Source organism: Gorilla gorilla, chromosome 9, assembly GCF_029281585.2.
Source record: "Gorilla gorilla gorilla isolate KB3781 chromosome 9, NHGRI_mGorGor1-v2.1_pri, whole genome shotgun sequence".
Classification (NCBI taxonomy): domain Eukaryota; kingdom Metazoa; phylum Chordata; class Mammalia; order Primates; family Hominidae; genus Gorilla; species Gorilla gorilla.
In genome coordinates, this window is record NC_073233.2 from 65,024,687 (window position 1) to 65,044,592 (window position 19,906).

The following is a 19,906-nucleotide window of genomic DNA, read 5'->3' on the forward strand; positions in this document are numbered from 1 at the left end:
TTGGGGGACATCTGATATCAGTGGCAAGCAGAGGGCTCTACCCAAGCCCCTTCCCATCCCTTCACCTGGGTGCCCACCCACCACCCTCATGCAACCTCAAACTACTGGCACCCAAGGCTAAGCTAAGAGCCCACGTGTGGGAGGCTGCAAAGCTGTCTTTCTGAATGCTCGAATAAGAGAGAAAGGGTCACAAAGCCAGGTTCAGTGCGGGTCACAGTGCACTTTCTATGATATGGTAAGATGTACGCTGTTTTTTAGAATCTCACCAAGCTACTTATCAGTAGAAACCATACTAGTCACCCTGTGTGCAAAACGTTTTGTGTGCTTCAGCTCAGCATTCGTTGCATGCCCTACAAAGTAGATGCTACAATATCCCCCCCAACTTTATAGAGGAGAAGATGGAGTCTCACTGTTAAATAACGTTCTCAAAGTCACAAAGCAAGCAAGAGGGGGAGCCTGGATTCAAAACATATTTCTTTGGATGATCTCCACCCCAGCCAGGAAGACTAGGGACATTTGTACTTGTTAATCCTCAGAAAAAAAAGCATGCCTATGTGGTTGACACTTTCATCCCAGCTTAAAAACAAAGAATCTAAGTTCCAAGGAGATTTCAAGACTAGCAGATGCTGGCAGCACAATTCATAGCCCGGCCTTTTGTCTCCCAAACAAATTCATTTGCTGCTCCCTCCAACAGAGGCAGATTTTTCAACACCCCTACTGTTGCCATTTGCTCTGGAGGGAATGGAATTATTCAGCCAAGATTCGGCCGTGCTTGAATCTGCTAACTAAGACATCCAGAGGCAGCTAGAGATTCACATTTCCATCACTAATTACATTCTCAGCTCCCTTCCAAATGTCACTCCCCCCCGCTCCTACTTTTTGTAGCTCTTTGCCTGCAGAATCAGAGATTTTGAGGATTTATAGCTGTTGAAGTTCCCTTGCAGTCACCCAGAGTAAGGCGGTCACTTTACAGATGAGGAAGCGGAAGTTCCAAAGGGGGCATCTTAGAGTAGCCTCAGAGGTCATTGGATCTCAACTCCTAATGTGACCCTTGTGATTTAAAAGAGTTTACGGACCCACGTAAGAGATTACAGGCCCATGTAATCACCCTGACACTGGGGGATATCTGATCTCCGTGGCAAGCAAAGTGGCCTGCTCCATTCATTGGAAAGGTGACCTCAAATTGAGCCAAAATGTGCCTCCCTTCAACTCCTCTCCGGTGTACTTGGTGCTGTCCATGCAAGTTAATCTTTATTTTTGTGATCCCCTAAAGATTCTGTTCTTCCCCTACCTGAAATTTAGTGGAGAGATTTTATTTTTACTCCTTGGTCTGTTCTGCGTGGCTAAACACTCCGTGGGCCGCTTTAACTTAGTATTTTTATGAAGCCTCTTTCCAAGCACACTGAGATTGCAGTTGGTGGGGTCATCTGGATTTCTAGCAGACAAAGTGCAGCAATTTCTAAAAATAAGAACTGTTGAGAGTCACCAGTTCAGTGCTGCACAAGTGAAAGGCGCCCTCAGCAGGGCCCTGCAGTTCTTCATGAGGCTCTCTTCTCTGTTGGCAAGGTTTCTGAGGCCCAGGTAGACCCTCAATTCACAGGAGCAGGATTTTAACAAGAGTACTATATTTCCCAAAGTCCTGGGAACAGGTGATGTTGTGTGTGTGTGTGAGTGTGTGTGCACATGCGAGTTCGTGAGAGTGGGTGTATTTGTTAGTGGGTGAATGTGTGAGGCTGAGAGTGAGTGTGTCAGTGTGTGTGTGTGTGTGTGCGTGAGTGTATAGGCATTGATGGTGCAATGACAGATTAAAAATACTGTATCCGTCAGGGTCCCCACAGGAAACAGATGGCGCATTCTAACTGGGTAATCTGAGGAGAGTTTAATAAAGGGACTGTTTCAAAGGTGTGGGCAGGGTGTACGGAAACCACACAGATAGTGCAGTGCCAGGGCCAGAAACAGGACACTGGTTACCACCCAGGTCTGAAGAGGCGAGGAGAGGAAGCATTGACAGGAACATGGAGACGGACAGAGCTGTGAGCAGAGGACAGCCTGACATGTGGCTGTGACTCAGGAGAGCCCCACCAGAAGCCAGAGCTGAGGCAAAGCGGCCCACTGAGGCAGCCCAGGGCAGGGCGAGGAAGGGAGGAGCATGGACCTGAGGGGCACCTGCAGAGATGTCCAGGGCAAGTCCTGACAACTTTCATCTGTGAAATTACAGCCCTTCCTTAACTTTCAGAGGTCTCTAACTGCTTTATGCCCCCGATGAAATGGGGACCATTGTCCAAGGAAGATGCATGTATTCATAGACATGAGAAAATTCACAGGCAAGTTCTCTTCTTAAAGGATATTTTCTTTCTTTCTTTCTTTTTTTTTTTTTTTTTGAGACAGAGTTTTGCTCTGTTGCCCAGGCTGGAATGCAGTAGTGCAGTAGTCTCGGCTCACTGCAACCTCTACCTCCCGGGTTGATGCAATTCCCCTGCCTCAGCCTCACCAGTAGCTGGGATTACAGGTGCCCACCACCACGCCCAGCTAATTTTTGTATTTTTAGTAGAGACGGGATTTCAACATGTTGGCCAGGCTGGTCTCGAACTCCTAACTTCAAGTAATCCACCCACCTTGGTCTCCCAAAGTGCTGGGATTATAGGCGTGAGCTACCACGCCTAGCCAGGTTATTTCCTTTCTACAAATAAGATATAAATACATTCTCAGAGTAATAAATCCAACCAATACTGATATATACAAAGTAATGACATGGGAAGTCCCCTTCATTCCCCCAGGCCTGCACCCTTTGCAGGGAATTAACATCTGGGACGGTTTAATGAGTTTCCTTCCAGTTCTTATTCTATGCATTTATATTTATGCAGCATAAAATTCCAAGACTTTGAGGCCCTCTAAAAGCCTATCCCGTAGCCAGGTGTGGAGGCTCCTGCTTGTAATCCCAGCACTTTGGGAGGCTGAGGCGGGAGGATCCCTTGAAGCCAGGAGTTTGAGACCAGCCTGGGCAGCAATAGCAAGACTCCTTCTCTACAAAAATAAGATTAAAAATTCTAAAAAATAAATAATAAATGAAAGCCTATCCCTGCACCTCAGATTAAGAGCCCTAGAGTTAAGTTTGCAAAGCCCTTTCACACTTATTTTTGACAGATTCACAGCTCACCATCTTCCCCCACCCCCAAGGTAGGCTCAGAAAGATTTCAAAACTTGCCTGAGATTATACAGCCTAATTAAGAGGCACATCAGGACTCAAACCCAGGGATTTGATCTATATCCATTGCTTCCAGCATACCTTGCGCCATCACATGGCCTGCAAAAATGGGGAAAAAAAATAGCTCTAAAAGATATACCTGGTAGTGATGGCTGGTGTGATTGACGGGAGAGAATCGAAACTGCATTTCAAAATGCCTGGTTTCTTGTTTCTCCTCTGAGAGTTCCTAAGACAGCTTTGCTACTAAAAGGCAACGCATTTTTGGATTTCCTCTTTTGGTGTCTGGGACAAAAAAACATTTGTTCAGCTGCTAGATGTTCCTGGTGCGGTAGGTGTTTCTAGTGATCGTTTCATGTTGGAAATGTACCCACAGCAGCTTTCATGAAGCTCGGAGATTTGGCGCCTGTCCTGCTTCCAGGCAGAAACGTGTGGATCAGCAAGATCTTAGGCCAATTGACAGAGACAGAATCGAAGTGCACCCTTGGCTTTGATCATTCTCTCTACAATCTGGATTTTTCTCTTTCCAAAAGCCATAGAATATGTGTTAAAAGCAGCCAGCACCGTCATTTCCACAGAAACACTTGAAGGCCCTCTTCCATGGGAAGTGTACTTGCTTGAATTCTCCATAATCCATTTTCTTCTTCATCTTTTTTAGGTTTCAGTGGAAGTGATGCAATTAGAGTGATCTTGGATTTAGATAGCCCTTTATCATGTTCATGTCTACCCTATTCTCACAGCAACCAGTATTATTCATAGAAAATATTAGCTAACATTCATTGAACACTTACCAGTGAGCCAGAGAATTAGCAGGTTCTCTGTGTGATTATCTTGTTGACCCTGAAGAGAGAACATTTTAGAGCCAGGTGTGGTGGCTCACACCTGTAATAATCCCAGCACTTTGGGAGGCCAAGGCGGGCAGATCACGAGTTCAGGAGTTCAAGACTGTCCTGGCCAACATAATGAAACCCTGTCTCTATTAAAAATTTTTAAAAAAATTAGCCAGGCGTGGTGGCACACACCTGTAATCCCAGTTACTCAGGAGGCTGAGGCAGGAGAATTGCTTGAACCCAGAGACAGAGGTTGTAGTGAGCTGAGATCTCACCACTGCACTCCAGCCTGGGCGACAGAGTGAGACTCTGTCAAAAAAATAAAAAAAGATATAACAGCTCAAGAGAACATTTTAGAACTGGATACCTGAGCTCAGGGGTTTCATCTACCTGTCCAAGGCCACACAGCTCCTACTGCTGGAGCCAGAATTCAAACCCTAGCAGTCTGGCTCCAGAACCTGTGCTTGCAATCACAAGTAGGACCAGTATGGTAACGCCCATTCTACAGATGAGGAAACTGAGGCCAAAAAGATCCCTCTCAGGAGCAGAGAGCGAGTAAACTGGCTCTCAGGTACATCTTCTGGCTCCAGGTCCATTGATCTTTCCCTACCTTATTAATTAAAGATAAATTAATAGTAATGCATTTTTAAAGATCAACAAGAAGCGTTTTTTTAAATGTCTGCCTTTGAGGTTGATTTGGTGCCTGGAATATGAATAAATAAGTATGGCTTTGGGCCCTTCTCTAAGGAGAAGAGTTCCAGCCTGTTCTAAGGATGTTGCCCCACCCTGAAGCAAAGAGTCTGCCAGGAGATATTTTCCTATCAGTATGAAATCAACTGTAAAAGTGTATTTCAGCTGGCAAAATTACTTCCCACCAGGCAAAGCTTTGCTGAGAACACCACCACTTTCACTTAGAAACCCAAATTCCAGGCCCAAGTTTTCCCTTGCAAGTCAAACCCGGCTCCGGCAAGTTTGTTGCTGTTTTTCCTGCTGCTGTAACAGTTACGTGTCCCTGCTTTAAGAAGGAATTTCCACCACTCGATGAGAGGATGGATCATTTCTAAACAGATGTCTGAGAGCTTCCAAGGGATTTGTACATCGTGATAAAAAAACCCTTCTCCATTCAGCAAACGTTTATTGACTGCTGACTACTGCAAATGTCAGCTCAGCATGGGGAAGTACTTCTAACAGAGCTATCCTAAGCTAAATTTGGGCTGCTCCTACAGGTAGTGAGTTTCCTTGCACTGAATGTATTCAGGCATCGGCAGGGAAACCCTTTGCAGATAATGTAGGGAGAACTTTGAAGGTCTCTTTCAACTTCCAGATTATATCACATGCTGGGCTTTGTGGCGAATACAGAGATGAACAAGACCAGTTCCTAGAATCAAGCAAGTTTTAATATAGTAATGATAAACTTGAATCCAAATAACGAAAAATGCTTATACAAAAGAAATATATATATGTTATGCTGGGGCAAGCCAAGGATGGTCAAGATGAAGCAGAAGTAAAGCAGAAGGATGTGGGCTACAGTTCAGGCCTTGCTGTAAATGCTGGATGTGATGTTAAGCACGTCTCATTGCCTCTGTGGGCCTCAGTTTCCTCCTCTGTAAAATGGGCTGGTTAAAGATGATGATCTTTTAGGCTCCTTCAAGCCCTAAAAGTCTGAATCAACATGTGTGGGTGTCTGAGGAAGGGCTGTGGAAATTTGGGCTGCTGAAGCATGCACTATTATTTATAGACCTATCACAATCACGTTGGAATGGAGCTCCAGCCCTGCCCTGCAGAAGCGCATCTGACAAATGATTTATTATGGTAATTGACATTTGCACTTACTCATTCTTTATCTCTTGCTGGTAATGCCACAAGGGAGCGCGCGCACACTCACACACACACACACTCACACGCACAACATCCCAGCACTATTAGGCCTCAGAATCATTCGATTGAGTCCTGTGTTAGAGGTGTCCTGTCTGGTCACAGCTAGGGGTGTCTCAGTGAAGGCCCCGGAGGCAAAGCACATTCAGCTGGGGTTTGTGAAGAAATTTACACAACAGGAACCAGCATGGGAGTCGAGGCACACAGGGATGAACAAAGCGGGAAGCCGTCACCACTGTAGACCTGCCGCCCCTGCGGGAGGAATGGGAGCCTGGTTTTGAGCTGGGGTGCCTGACAGGAGCAGCAGTCAAAGTGACACAGCCACAGGCAAAATCAAGGCAGAGCAGGGAAGCGGCGAGCAGATACATACCCCATCCCCTCCTTCCCACCCTCGGGTCCCCTGCCAGTGCCGCCCATTGACCAAATTCCCCAGAAACCAGGGGGGAGGAAGCCAGGGAATGTGGGCTGCAGAGGTCCACCTGCAGGGCTGCCCAGACCAGAGACTGGCTCCTGGGGCAAGTGCAGAGTCTCTGGCCCACCAGGTAACCATCCCCGCTGCCCTTCAAGTGTCTGGGCTCCAGTGGCCCTTCCAGCCATGCCTGTCAGAGGAGCCCCCGACCCTGACAACTCTGGCCCTGCCTGTGCCTCTGGGCTGCTTTCCCCTTTTCCAGCTCAGCGCTGGCAGCTGTTCGGGCTCTGTTCTTTCCTCTGATGCCTATGGCATCATCGCAGTCACAGCCATGCTGTGCTTTCTCCACAGCTGAGGTGTTTTCACAGACACCAGCTTAGCAAGCTCCCTGCCCACTGAGGCTGCAAGGAACTCCTTTTGGCTCCTCTCTTAGGGAGGCAGTAGGGGTAGCCAAGGGCTTTGGAGTCAAGCAGCCAGATTTCAGATCCCAGCTGTGCCCCTTGCAGGCAGAGTAGCCTATGGAGCATGTCTGTGCCTTTCCCCAACCTGTAAAATCAGGCATGTTGCCTGATGACCAGTACACAATATTAAGAGAAAGCTGTGTGCTAGGTGCTATGTTCAGCCTTCACATTCCATAGTCATTTAATCCTCTAGGCAACCCTAGAGCTACTGCTCTCATCTCCATTTTACAGATGGAAAAACAGACTCAGAGAGGTAATTCGCCCAAGGTCATATAAACTAGGTGGCACAGCCGGGATTCAGGCCCAGGACTATCTCATTTCAAAGTGCGTAAGCCGCCAGCTAACTCGTTCAGCTGTTGTGAGGCCTAAATGAAACAACAGGTGTGGAAGCCTCTAGCCTAGTGCTTAGCAGGAGTAACTGTCCCACATATATTTTCCTACTCTTTCCCGCATTGCCCCTATCGAGAGGCTGGCTCCCACAAGTGGCACCCACTTTCCCACCTAGCTAGCTGCCAAATCTAACTGTGTTCTGCTGGGGAGAGAAGCAGCCTGTTGTTACTACCTTATACTAGCTCCACCTGCAGAATCAGGAGCATTTGGAGAAACCAGCGGCAGCAGGCAGGAGCCCGGAGGACAACCTACCTAAACTCAATCTTTGAGATGTCAAGAATCTCAGAAATTATTTATTCTTCTAGCAAGCATTTACTCAACCCCCTACTGTGAGCATTAGGCCTTTGGGCAAACAGAAACAGTGAGATATGAGGCCAGGCGCGGTGGCTCATTCCTGTAATTCCAGCACTTTGGGAGGCCGAGGTGAGCGGATCACAAGGTCAGGATGGAGACCATCCTGGCCAACATGGTGAAACCCTGTCTCTACTAAAAAAAAATACAAAAAATTAGCTGGGCATGGTGGTGCACACCTGTAATCCCAGCTACTTGGGAGGCTGAGGCAGGTGAATCACTTGAACCCGGCAGGCAGAGGATGCAGTGAGCTGAGATCGCTCCACTGTGTACTCCAGCCTGGTGACAGAGCGAGACTCTGTCTCAAAAAAAAAAGGAAACAGCGAGATATGGCTCATAGTCCGTAGTCCAAATTATTAGCTATAGTCTGGTGTGGCAGATACTGTAGTAGAGGCCCGAATCCTAATGGAGAGAGAAAAGGCAGCCCTTGGGGGATGTCCCAACCCCAGCTCATGCCCCTGGTTTGTAGCATTGGCTGGATTTCTGTGCGGTAAATACTCCAGGATGGTCAATTTCAAGCTACCAGGGTGAAGTCACTAAACATGGAATTGGGAAGAGATGCACACAATTGGCTGCCAGCTGGGGTGTGTGGACCCAGCTGCTGCCACTTCCATCTGCCTCTACCCACCAGCCCACCAACCCTCTTCCAGCTGCTTCAGAAACACCATGTTCTTTCCCGTGAGAGGGCCTGCAGTTCCCTCAGCCAGGAAAGCGGCCCCCGCCTCTGGCCTTCTTGCCCTTTTAACTCTCCATACTTCAAGCCCCAGCTTGAGGGTCACTTTCTTTTTTTTTTTTAAGTTTAAGTTCTGGCATACATGTGCAGGACGTGCAGGTTTGTTACGTAGGTAAACGTGTGCCGTGGTAGTTTGCCGCACAATAAACCCATCACTTAGGTATTAAGCCCCACATGCATTAGCTATTTATTCTGATGCTCTCCTTCCCCCTGCACCCCCAACAGGCCCCAGTGTGTGTTGTTCCCCTCCCTGTGTCCATGTGTTCTCATTGTTCAGCTCCCATTTATGAATGATAACATGCAATGTTTGGTTTTCTGTTCTTGTGTTAGTTTGCTGAGGATGATGGCTTCCAGCTTCATCTATATCCCTGCAAAGATCATGATCTCATTCCTTTTCATGGCTGCATAGTATTCCCTGGTATATATACCACATTTTCTTTATCCAATCTATCATTGATGGGCATTTGAGTTGATTCCATGTGTTTGCTATTGTGAACAGTGCTGCAATAAACATGCATGCATGTATCTTTATAATAGAATGATTTATATTCCTTTGGGTATATACCCAGTATGGGATTGCTGGGTTAAATGGTATTTCTGGTTTCAGGGTCACTTTCACATGAAGCCTTGCCTAACCCCCAGCCTAGGTTAGACATCTAACTGTGCTCATAGAATGGCACTCCTCTCCTTCCCAACCCTTCCTTATGTCCGATTTTAGCTACTTATGGGCTTGTGTGGTTAATTAGTATTTCTCTCCCTCTCATGACAGCAGAGCTTGGCAAGGTATCAGCAGTACTTAGAACAGTATCTGGCACAGAGCAGGTGTGCTCCAAATGTTTGTTGAATGCTGAAAGAACAAGAGGTCATCTGAGCTGGGCCCTAATGGATGAATAGGAGTCTGCAAGGTGGAAAAGGGAGGCGAGAGGAACAGCATGGGCAAAAGCATAGACATCTGTGTCTGTGGGATGTGTTCAGGAAATGCAGGAAGGCAGGTAGTCTGGTGTGGCTGGAACTTGAGCACGTGGCAGGGAGAAGAGCCTGCAGATAAGGCAGGTGGACTGGGCCAGGTCGGGAGGGGCCGAGGTATCGAATGGTCCTGTCATTCTCACCAACCCCAATCCTAACCAAAAAAATAAAAGTGATCTGGTAAGAACCAGAGGACTTGGGGAAAATCAAGGCTTGGGCATGGTGTATGTAGCTGAGCCATTCCCCTTTTTAGATGAGGAGGCTACAGGGTCCTTCTGTCCTGACACTGCATGGCCCCCCAGGCTTCCTGTTCTGCTCCCAGCCAGTGACTCTGGGTATGGAGACCCATCTAGCAAATGCAAAAAGATGCCCCAGCTGGAGAACGAAATTAGTTATGACCCAACAGAAATCAAGCAACAAAAGAACAGCGTAGAATGCTGGCTAAGAGTGTGGGTCCCACAGCTGGACTGCCTGGGTTCGAATCCCAGCTTCACTCACTGTTGGTTTTGTGACCTTAGACAAGTTGCTTCACCTCTCTGATCTTGATTCCTCCGCTGTGACATGGGAATAGCAACAGTACTTAAATGCAATGGGGTGGTTGTGAGCATTAAATGAGCTAATAAGCGTAAGCACTTAGCACAGTGTCGGGTCACAGAGGAGTACTCGGTAGATGTTGGCTGTTATTATTACTAATATCATTATCTACAGGAGCCAGGAGAGTGTAATGATCAAAGTAAATGTAGATATTGTTTCATTTTATTTTTATGCTAGGATAAGAAAGGGATGTGTTTTAAGCACTGACTATATATGGACACTCTCTCAACTCATCCTCCTCAGAGCTCTTTTTCCTCCAATTTTTCAGTTGAAGTAAAAAGCTCAGAGAAGTCGAATGACTTTCCCAAGATCAAGAAGCTAATTCACAACAGCCATAGCACTACACCCAGATCCCCTAGGGCCTCCTTAGAGGGTTTACTCCTGGGATATAGCATCATGGGACTGTGCCCTCTGTCTAGTCCTGAGTAACTCCCCAACTTCAGCTCTTTCTTTGTCCCTTGGCAAATTACATCTCTCAGCCATGAAATTCTGGGAGTTTGCAACAGTCAGGGTTAGTATTGCTAGTTGCTATAACAAACAAACCCCTCATTTCAGTGGCTTAATGTGAAGGTTGATTTCTTACCTATGGCACAGTGCACTGTGGGCCAGTGGGGGTGGGGAGCGCCATGCAGTCATTCAGAGATCTAGGCTCCTGCCATCTTGACTCAGTCTCTCTAGAGCCTCAGAGTCCTCTCCTGACTCCTGAGCAACTGGCCATCAGGTGAGGAAAGGGAAGACAAAGAAGGTACACTGCTCTAAAACACCTCAGTCCAGAGGTAACAAACCTCACGGCCATTCATATTTCATCGGCAAAAACTAGTCATGGGGCCCCAGCTAAATGCAGGGGACTGGGAAATGTGGTCTAATCATCTGCAAAGAGAGGAGATAACCAGACCCTGGTGGCCAATGAGCTGTCTCTGTCACAGGGGTGGGCAGATTCTGTGATCCCCATCGGCCACAGGAGAGTGCAGAAGCTGGGACTTCTGGGTTACCCCCTCTCTCTGCAGCCTGGGCCCACACTCCCTGAGCTCTGTTCCTCCTCCCTCCACCCGGGAAGAGAACCAGTCCCTGCCAACCCTCCTCAGAGGGTGGGTGGTTGGTGAGATAATGATCTTACCATGCTTATTGCCTCTTGGAAGGCAGGTGCTGGAGAAAAACCAAGTCCGCTTTGATTTTTCTCCCTGTTCCCTTCACATTCCTTCCCAGGATAAATTTAGCCAGCCCTCACTTTGAACGGCAGTGCCCAGGATACGACTTTTTGTTCTCCAAGTTGATGTCACTGTCAGAGCCGTTTTCATGGTTGCAGCCTTTGGCCAGCAGTAAAGATTTCAGGATCACAGGCCCATCCTCTGCGCTGCCCCAAACCTCTGTGATCCACCCTCTCACCCCTGCCCACTACCCATGGGCATGAGGAACCACATCTCTGAGACAAGGGCCTTAAATTCTCCAGTGATGTGAGACAGAACACAGTATTTAGAAGGCTTTGAGATCTTGCACAAGGGCTGCGTTATCCTTAACAGCCTCCGAGAGCTCAGAGACAGGATGGTTCAAGGGGCATGAGCATGAACTTTGGAGGCATCGGTATGGATTAGAATCCCAGCTCTGGCACGTTATCTTCTCACCTGTCTCCTCATCTGTACAATGAGTCAACAACAGTATAGTCTTCATGAGATTAGTGGAGATGCTTATATTAAGGAACTGCCTATATTGTTGGTGCTCTATAAACAGTGGGCATGGAGACGGTGATGGTCTATAAGGACCTCCTGGAGCCTTCTGCCCATTCCAGATACTTCTTTTGCAGACTTCTTTAAAATATCCTGAGAGTCCTCCTTGGAGAATTATGTTCTTAGACCCTGTCATCTTTATAGAAATGACGTCCTCTCTTGTGTCCATCCTATTATCCTCCTTTTGCTGCACCTTGAATTCATTGTTTTGCCTTGGTTGTGAGGCTGTCTTCCTCCACCACCTAGACTTGAACTTAGCATCATTTTAAAGCTGGTTTAGCCCCTCCCTTCTTTCCTTGACCTCCAAGCCCTCTTCCGGATAAGTGATTGCACTTCTTTCTGCTGTCTTCCAAGGGCCACTCTCATTCTTACTCTGGGTCTTACTCTTTCTTGGGATCCCCTTGCCTCCCCTGCCTCTCCCTCAGCTGCACAGCCCGCAAGGAAACACCTTCCCAGGTCAGGCTCCCCTGGAAACCTTTTTTTCACTGAGTCGTTCTCAGCCTTACTTGAGCAACAGGTACATCACTCAGGCACACCAGCTCTGCTCGTGCCCACGCATAGGCAGAGACAGAAAATGTGTCACCCATTCTCCTGTGCTCTCTCCTGACCCAGATAAAGCTCTCTAGGACTGAGCTTGCTCCTCTGTAAAGTGGGAGTAGTCAGGGTAGGTAACCTGAGGGGAAACAGTGGGTGGTCTCACAGGGGTGACTGAATAAAGAGACTATACACAAAGGTGCATTCCAGGTAAAGGGAAGGGAACTAACCAGGCCAGTGAAGGGCCTCTGTGCTGGCAGTGAGGCCAAGTTGCTACCGCCTAGGCTGGCGGGAGTGAGGGGAGGAGCAATTCCCAGAACCTGAACAAAAGCTGAGGCTGCCCAGCCACCTCAATGCCCTGGCCTCTCTTTTTCCCTGCCCTCTGATCTCCTGTCAGCGCCTTCCATTGGCTGAACCCACCCGGAAACGGAGGCCAAAGCGTTCTTTGCAAATCAGGCTCTCAGGGCCCAGAGCTGGGCACAGAAGGGACAGAGAATGGCTGTGGAGGAGCAGACAGAATCTGTAACACAAGAATCTCAATGGTGTTCGCGTTTACCCTGTCTCACCAACAGACCTTCTAGCAGGGCATGAGCACACCTGTGCTTATAGACATGGAAATGGACACCCTGAAGGCTAAGGGACACCAGAGGCCACATTAACAAGTGGTGGAGCCAGGATTTAGATTCATTTCTGCCTAATTCCAGAATGCCCCACTGCCAGATGGCAGCTAGAGCAGATAGTGGCAGACGTTCTCCTTCCCCATCACAAGTTACCTTCCTCCCATGCCTGTAATCCCTCAATGACTGATTCGCTGGGGCTGAGCATTTCCTTCTCTCTGTTGTACAGGTTCAAATGCAAATATCCCTGTCAGGAGCATCACGTCAATCACTGAACACTTTCAGGGAATCAGTTTCTCAGGCCCCTGGTGGGAGAGGCCTGAGAATCTGTGGGGACTGGAGACACTGAGAGGGAACAATGTGGACCCCACACGGCTAAGGAGTTTTCTGGGCCCTTTCGCTCCTGTGATTTCACTTAATCCTCACCACTTTCCAAAGTTACTGGCATCAGGAACCCATTTTACAGCTGTAGGACAGTAGCCCAAAGAGATGACACTTTCCTAATGTTAGAGTTTGGCCCGTGATAAGCAGAGCCACACAGCAGGAAGTGCACTGGCTTTAGAAGCTGAAAGACTGATGCAATTTGAATCCCAAATCCAGCACTTCACTAACTGCGAAACCACAGGCAAATCTCCTCCCCACCATAGGCATCTGCAAAATGGGGGTCTGAACACTCACGTCTCTGTGTTGAACGCTTACCCCTGTTTGTGGTGAGAATGAAATGGGATCATTTTCCTAAGTCCGTGGCATGGTTCATGGCACCCAGAAGCCAAGGCAGAGAAGGTGCAGGGGTCAAAGTCTTGGACTTGGGCAAATCTAGTGCTGAGCTCACCAGCTGGTGAACTCAGCACCAGCTCTGGGTAACCCCAGACAAGTCTCCTTACCCTCTCAGAACCTCATTTGAAAAACAGAGCAATCACATGCCTATCTATAATTGTCCACTTTCCGTTGCTTCTACAAAATACCTGAATCTGGGTAATTGACAAAGAAAAGGAATTTATTTCTTCATGTATAGAGGCTGAGAAGTCCAAGGCTGTGGAGCCAGACGCATCTGGTGAGTCTTCCTACTGGTGGGGACTGCAGTCTCGGGCGCAGGGTGTCACATGGAGAGGGGGCTGAGTGTGCTAACGTGCTAGCTCAGATCTCTCTTCCTCTTCTTACAAACCCACCAGTTCCCCTCCCATGATGGCCCATTAATCCATTAATCCATGAATGGATTAATCCATGAATGGATTAATCCATCCATGAGGGCAGAGCCCGCAGGGTCCAATCGCCTCTTAAAGGCCCCACCTGTCAATACTGCCACATTGGGGTTGAAGTTTCGACATGAGTTTTGGATGAGGACATTCAAACCATAGCACTATCCCAAAGGTTTGTTGCAAGGGTGAAATGGGACGAATAGTCTGAAAGCACTTTTCAAAACTGCTCTATAAATGTAAACAACAACAATAGGTTTCCTGAGTGCTTAATGTATTCCAGGCACTGTCTACACCCCTGACGTGTGTGGTTTCACTCAGTGCTCATGGCAGCCTTATGAAGCAGGACTTTTGTATAGTATTCCCACCCACAAATGAGGAAATTGAGTCTCAGAGATGTTAAGTAACTGGCCCAACGTTGCACAGTCAGTAAGCGGCAGAGCCAGGCTTTGAGCCCAAATAAGCAGAGTGAGCTGGGCTCTGGGAGACCCAGACAAATGGAACTGAAGAAGCTTGGAGTCTAGCAGTGGCTCAAACTTTCTAGCACATCAGAATCACTGATGGAAATTATTTAAAAGGCAAGTTCTGGCCAGATGCGGTGGCTCACCCCTATAATCCCAGCACTTTTGGAGGCCGAGGCGGGTGGATCACTTGAGGTCAGGAGTTCGAGACCAGACTGGCCAACACGGTGAAACCCTGTCTCTACTAAAAATACAAAAATTAGCCAGGGATGGTGGTGCGTGCCTGTAATCCCAGCTACTTGGGAAGCTGGGGCAGGAGAATCACTTGAACCCAGAAGGCAGAGGTTTCAGTGAGCCAAGATCGCACCACTGCACTGCAATGTGGGCGACAGAATGAGACTGTGTCTCAAAAATATAAAAATAAATAAAAGGCAAGTTCTTGGGATGCACCCACAGAGATGCTGATTCTGTGGGTTCAGGGTGGAGCTCAGGAATCTGCTTTTATAACAAGCCCCCAAGATGATGCTTGTGTGAGGGGTCAGCTAATCACACGGGGAGGAGCGTGGCAGGTGTCTCAGCAAACCGTAAGTAAGGGTTGCTCAGTGAGCAAGACACAGGGCTCTGGAGGACCCAGAAGGTTCAGGCAGGAGAGACAGGATCCCACAGAGGGACCCATCTCTGCCTCTGACCTCCAGGTTTGCCAAGTACTACAAAATGGAGAATGGCAGTGAGTACCGCACCCTCATGAAGGCTTTTGGCATCCGCTTCGACGTGCTGGTATACGGGAATGTGAGTCCATGGGCCAGGCAGATGGGGTGGACAGGGGAGGCAGCCCAGACCACCTCTCGGGTTCTGAAAAAGCTCCTCTGGGGGGCAGGGGTCTGCTGCTGGCCAGCTTTGACACCCTCGGTGGGTCACTCTCCCATCAATTCACCTGTGCCGTGAAGGGGAGGGACCTGCTGATCCACCAAGAACCCTTCTGGCGCCACGTGCAGCCTCGGGCCTCACCCCCATCCCATGGGCCCTCTGCCCACTTGCCTTGGTCTTTGTGCACACAGGCTGGCAAGTTCAACATCATCCCCACCATCATCAGCTCTGTGGCGGCCTTTACTTCTGTGGGAGTGGTGAGTTCAGCCCCTCCACGCTCTGACGGGCCAGTCAGAGTGGGGCCCGGACTGGTACCAGCAGGCAGGGGAGTGACGGGGGCAAAACTCTGCCTCTGCCTGGAATGTAAAACTCCTACCCCCACTTGCTAGGTGCTTCAGTCTCCTTGGCCACCACCCTGCTGCGTCAGCCCTGGCTGGAACGTCTCCAGTCATGGAGAGCTCATTACCTCCGGAAGCAGCCTTCCCATTTTCAGGAGACTCCACCTGTTACAGAGTTCCTGTTTCTCACCGTATAGCTGGGGGAGGAGGCTCTGGGTTTCTGCAGACCTGAGATGCCTTAATGAGGAACAGAGCCCACGTGGCATGGTGGGCACATAGCCTGCCTTCAGGGACTTCCACCCTTCCACCCCACGCAGTCCTCTCTCTGTGCAGCTGTGGTCTGGGTCACCCCTAGGAGCTGGGAAGGCAGCCCTGAAACATCCTGCAAAGTCCCTGGGCATTTTTCTAAGAGGGAACATCATTCAGTCCTCCCTGGAGGACTGGTCCCCACCCTGGCCTGCAATCTGCTAACATGCTAGCTCGGATCTCTCTTCCTCATCTTATAAAGCCACCAGCTCCGCTCCCATGATAGCCCATTAATCCATTAATCCATGCATCCATGAACGGATTAATCCATCCATGAGGGCAGAGCCCGCAGGATCCAATCACCTCTTAAAGGCCCCACTTGTCAATACTGCCACACTGGGGATTAAGTTTCAGCACGAGTTTGGATGAGGACATTCAAACCATAGCACTATCCCAAAAGTTTGTTGCAAGGGTGAAATGTCCTGCCCACTGTTTAGGCAGCTTGGGGGTGCTGCCCGAGCCCAGCACTTCCTGCCACCCTCATCCCACCCACCCCAGGGCACCCCTCGGAGCCCGCCCTGCCTCTCCTCCTCCAGGGAACTGTTCTCTGTGACATCATCCTGCTCAACTTCCTCAAGGGGGCCGACCAGTACAAAGCCAAGAAGTTTGAGGAGGTGAGTTGGGGAAGGGGCACCCTTGGATAAAAGGGAGAGGGGGCAGGGCAGGCAGGGGCAGGGACTCTCAGTGGCTCTCCTTCTGAGGCCTTCTGAAGGGGGGGTTCACCAGGCCTCAATGAATATTTGGGGTCCAGACAAGGGAAGGCTTAGCCAAGACTGGGCTCTGCAGAGAATCTTGGGGGTTCTGTGGGTCATCTCTGTCATGGTCCCCACCCCGTCACCTCCCCTCTCCATTTCTGGGGCAGGACTAGGGGAGGCCATGGGATGAATGGGGTTTCTGTTTGCCCTCAGGGTACATGGGAGGGGCCTTGGGATCACACAGATGTCCTGGCTCCCCTCATGACTAGGTCATGGGCGCCCACTGCTGAGTCTGTCAAATGGGGTTACAAAAGAGGACATTGCCCATAGTCAGAACTTGACAACACCAGCTCTTTCGCCTGCAGGTGAATGAGACTACGCTGAAAATCGCGGCTTTGACCAACCCAGTGTACCCCAGCGACCAGACCACAGCGGAGAAGCAGTCCACCGATTCGGGGGCCTTCTCCATAGGCCACTAGGGCCTCTTTCCAGGGCCCCACACTCACAAAGGCTCCAGGCCTCCCCACAGAGGACCCTGCCTGAGCCAGGGGGCATGGGAGGGAAGAGGGGCTCTCATTTCTGCTGCTCACTCCATGAGCATAGCTGGGACCCAGGTGTCTGGGCCTCTGACTGCTCCAGCAGACAGGCAGTGCTCCCTGCTGAGACCCCAATCTCACCTTCACTCCTTGCCTGGCCCCATCTGCTTCCTAGGACCCCTGGGGCAGGAGCACCTGAGCCATCCCTTTCCCAAAGAGTAGAGATGATAATGTAGGACAGATGGCCACAAGGGCCTACCAAGTGCCAGGCACTTTCACACACGTTATCTCATTTAATCCTTAGAATAATCCTATGAGGTAGATATTAGTTTCCCTTGTTTTGAAGATAAACCAAGGCTCAGAAAGACTGAGTCATTTGCCCCAGGCCAGATAGCCAGGATGTGAGAGAGCTGGGATTTGAACGTCCATCTGACTAACTCCATCGCCCACACCCCATGAGAGAAGAATGAACTCCCAGGGTCCATCAGCCCTGCTGCTTCAGCCGCCTCCACCCTGACCGTGATTTGGTTAATAAAGAGTAAGCCCCATGCCTTTCCCAGCAACAAAGTTTGCATTTTAGGGAGACTGGTTAGACAGTGGTGAGGGACCCCATCTCTGACTTGGGTGCATCCCAAATTTAGAAGGAAACAGAAGGCATGGCTGTCAGTGAATTTTTCCTCATCACTCGCCACAGCTCTCTCCCCAAACCAGGGAAGGGGTCATTCTTGTTCTTCTCTGGGACCCCACACCCACACACATCTGGGCCCCCTCACTCTGGGGATTTGATTCCCGGACCTGGGATCCTGTCGTAGGCTGGGACCCTGTTCCAGGAGTTCAGCAGTCCTCATTTACAACAACAGTGAAAAGGCTCCAGTAAGGCCTGGTGCCTTGTGAGCTGCTCAGCTGGGTTGGCCAGGCCTGTCCCCATACGGTCTTAATAAGGTGCCCCGTTTTCTAAGGTTAGAAGCTAAAGGGGCCTTTTAAACCATCTTATCTAACCCTCTTGCTTACAGATGAGCAAACTGAGGCCAGAAAGGGAAAATGACTGGTTCAGTGCCACAGTTCGTGGCCAAAAAGGAACCCACATGTCCTGGCCCTTCAGGGAAGGAGGCAAGAACAGGAAGCTGGATCCATTGACCCAGACATCCTCTATCCCCTTTCTGTCCTCTCCTACAGTGAGAGGCCCAGAAATTGCCCCAGGGCAGGGCTCTGGGGCAGAACCAGGTTTTGTGAATCCTAAGCATATGCAATTTGAGGGCATCTCTTTAGAAAGAATACAAAATTAGGTATTAGAAGGGACTCATGCAAGTGAATGAGCCTAAAGAATGTTTCAATAGCTTGATGATAAATCTGCATCTGGCAGTCGGAGTGGGCATGATCATGAGGTCTTAGCTGCACCAGCTCAGCTGTAGATGGAGGGCGGCCCCTCAACACAAGGCACAGGAAGTGGGGAAGGGACAGCTTCAGGAGTAGTTCAGGAGGCTCAAATGGTGGGTACTTGCAAAGGCCTTGCCCAATGACCCCCCGCTCCAGGGGGAGAAGGGGTAAGACCCACCCCACATAAAGCTCAACACCCCTTCCCTCACTCTGCCCTAACCCACAGCCCCATGCCCAGGATGGTGGGGCATATCTCCCCAGGGTCAGCCTTGGGAATTGGGCAGTGCCTGGAGATCTGACCAGACTATGCTTCTCCAGCAGAGACATCAGTGAAGGCAGCACCACATTCTCCACCTGGGACTCCCCCAGGCATCCCTGGGGAATTCAGCTCTTGGGAGGCTGGGGTCACAGGGATTCTCTCTAATGGGGAGATGGAGGCAGTGGTGTCCTGAAGGGACCCTCCCCCCCAACCCCTCCCTTTTACCCAGATGGAGGTGGTCCTCCTGTAGGTGCCTCCGCCCCTCTGGAGCCGGCCAGCAAGTGTGTGTGAGCCTGAGGTTGTCCTCCGCATATCTGAACTAAGTTACCACTTCTGTGTGCTAGATGTAGGGTTAATATCAGTAGTGATAAAAACAGCTACCTTGTCTCTGTTGCATTATGGTTTACTCAGCACAATCACCAACATAATCACATGGACCCTCACACCAACGCTGGTGAGTCCGCTATGGTTTGTCATTAATCCTATTTGATAGAAAAAGAAATTTACAGTACGTGGAAATGAGATCTGGAACCTATGCCCATTCCTAACACTACATTGCCTCTTTAATCATTCAGCATAAAAGCCAACATTGATTACTTACTATTGGCAGGCAATGGACCAAATGAGTGACAGGGGTTGTCTAACTCAACCCCCACTTTACAGAAGAAGAAACAGATGCATACTAAAATAAAGAAACTGAAATAGGAGAACTGGGATTTGAACCTAGAACTTAATAACTCTGGAGTCTGAGATCACGACTTCTATGCTCTATCTGGGGAAAATCCAGAAACTTGTTAGTACCTTTTTTTCCTATGTGTGTTCGTTCAGGTAATACAGGTTTTGCTGCAGTGACAAGTAAAATCGCAAGGTTTAATACAGCAAAGTAGGTCAGACAGCCCCCTCCATCTGGTAGCTGTGCCATCTGAGACACTTGGACTCCCAGGTCACTGTCACAGGGAAAGTGAAAACTGGAGGATCACAGGGGGTAATCTGAAGATCAGGCCTGGAGTGGGCTTACTTCACCTCCAGCCACTTTCCACTGGCAGGATTCTGCTGCAGAGCCCAGCTTTACTGTAAGGATACTGGGAAAGTCCTAGTCCTCTTGGGTGTCTAGGAAGAGAAAATAGTGAGCACAGCCCTGGCTCTGCTTCATTATCTCCATTTTAATAGCTTCTCTTCTCCCCC

At 49.4% G+C, this 19,906-nt stretch overlaps 1 protein-coding gene across 3 annotated transcripts in view; it reads left to right on the plus strand.

The window, feature by feature from the left end:
* The window catches only part of P2RX3 (purinergic receptor P2X 3), a 34,074-nt gene extending 14,648 nt beyond the window's left edge, over positions 1-19,426 (plus strand). Inside the window, exons 9-13 of one of the 3 annotated variants that reach the window (XM_055356273.2) lie at positions 15,039-15,132; positions 15,402-15,467; positions 15,600-15,815; positions 16,391-16,468; positions 17,432-19,130. In XM_055356273.2, coding sequence (XP_055212248.2) covers positions 15,039-15,132; positions 15,402-15,467; positions 15,600-15,815; positions 16,391-16,468; positions 17,432-17,479 — 502 coding nt within the window. In that variant the 3' untranslated portion in view covers positions 17,480-19,130. Of the gene's footprint in view, positions 1-15,038; positions 15,133-15,401; positions 15,468-15,599; positions 15,816-16,390; positions 16,469-16,914 lie in introns of all 3 variants that reach the window. The other 2 variants (XM_055356272.2, XM_004051152.5) reach the window with 2 other exon arrangements.
* Positions 19,427-19,906: the final 480 nt, after the last annotated feature.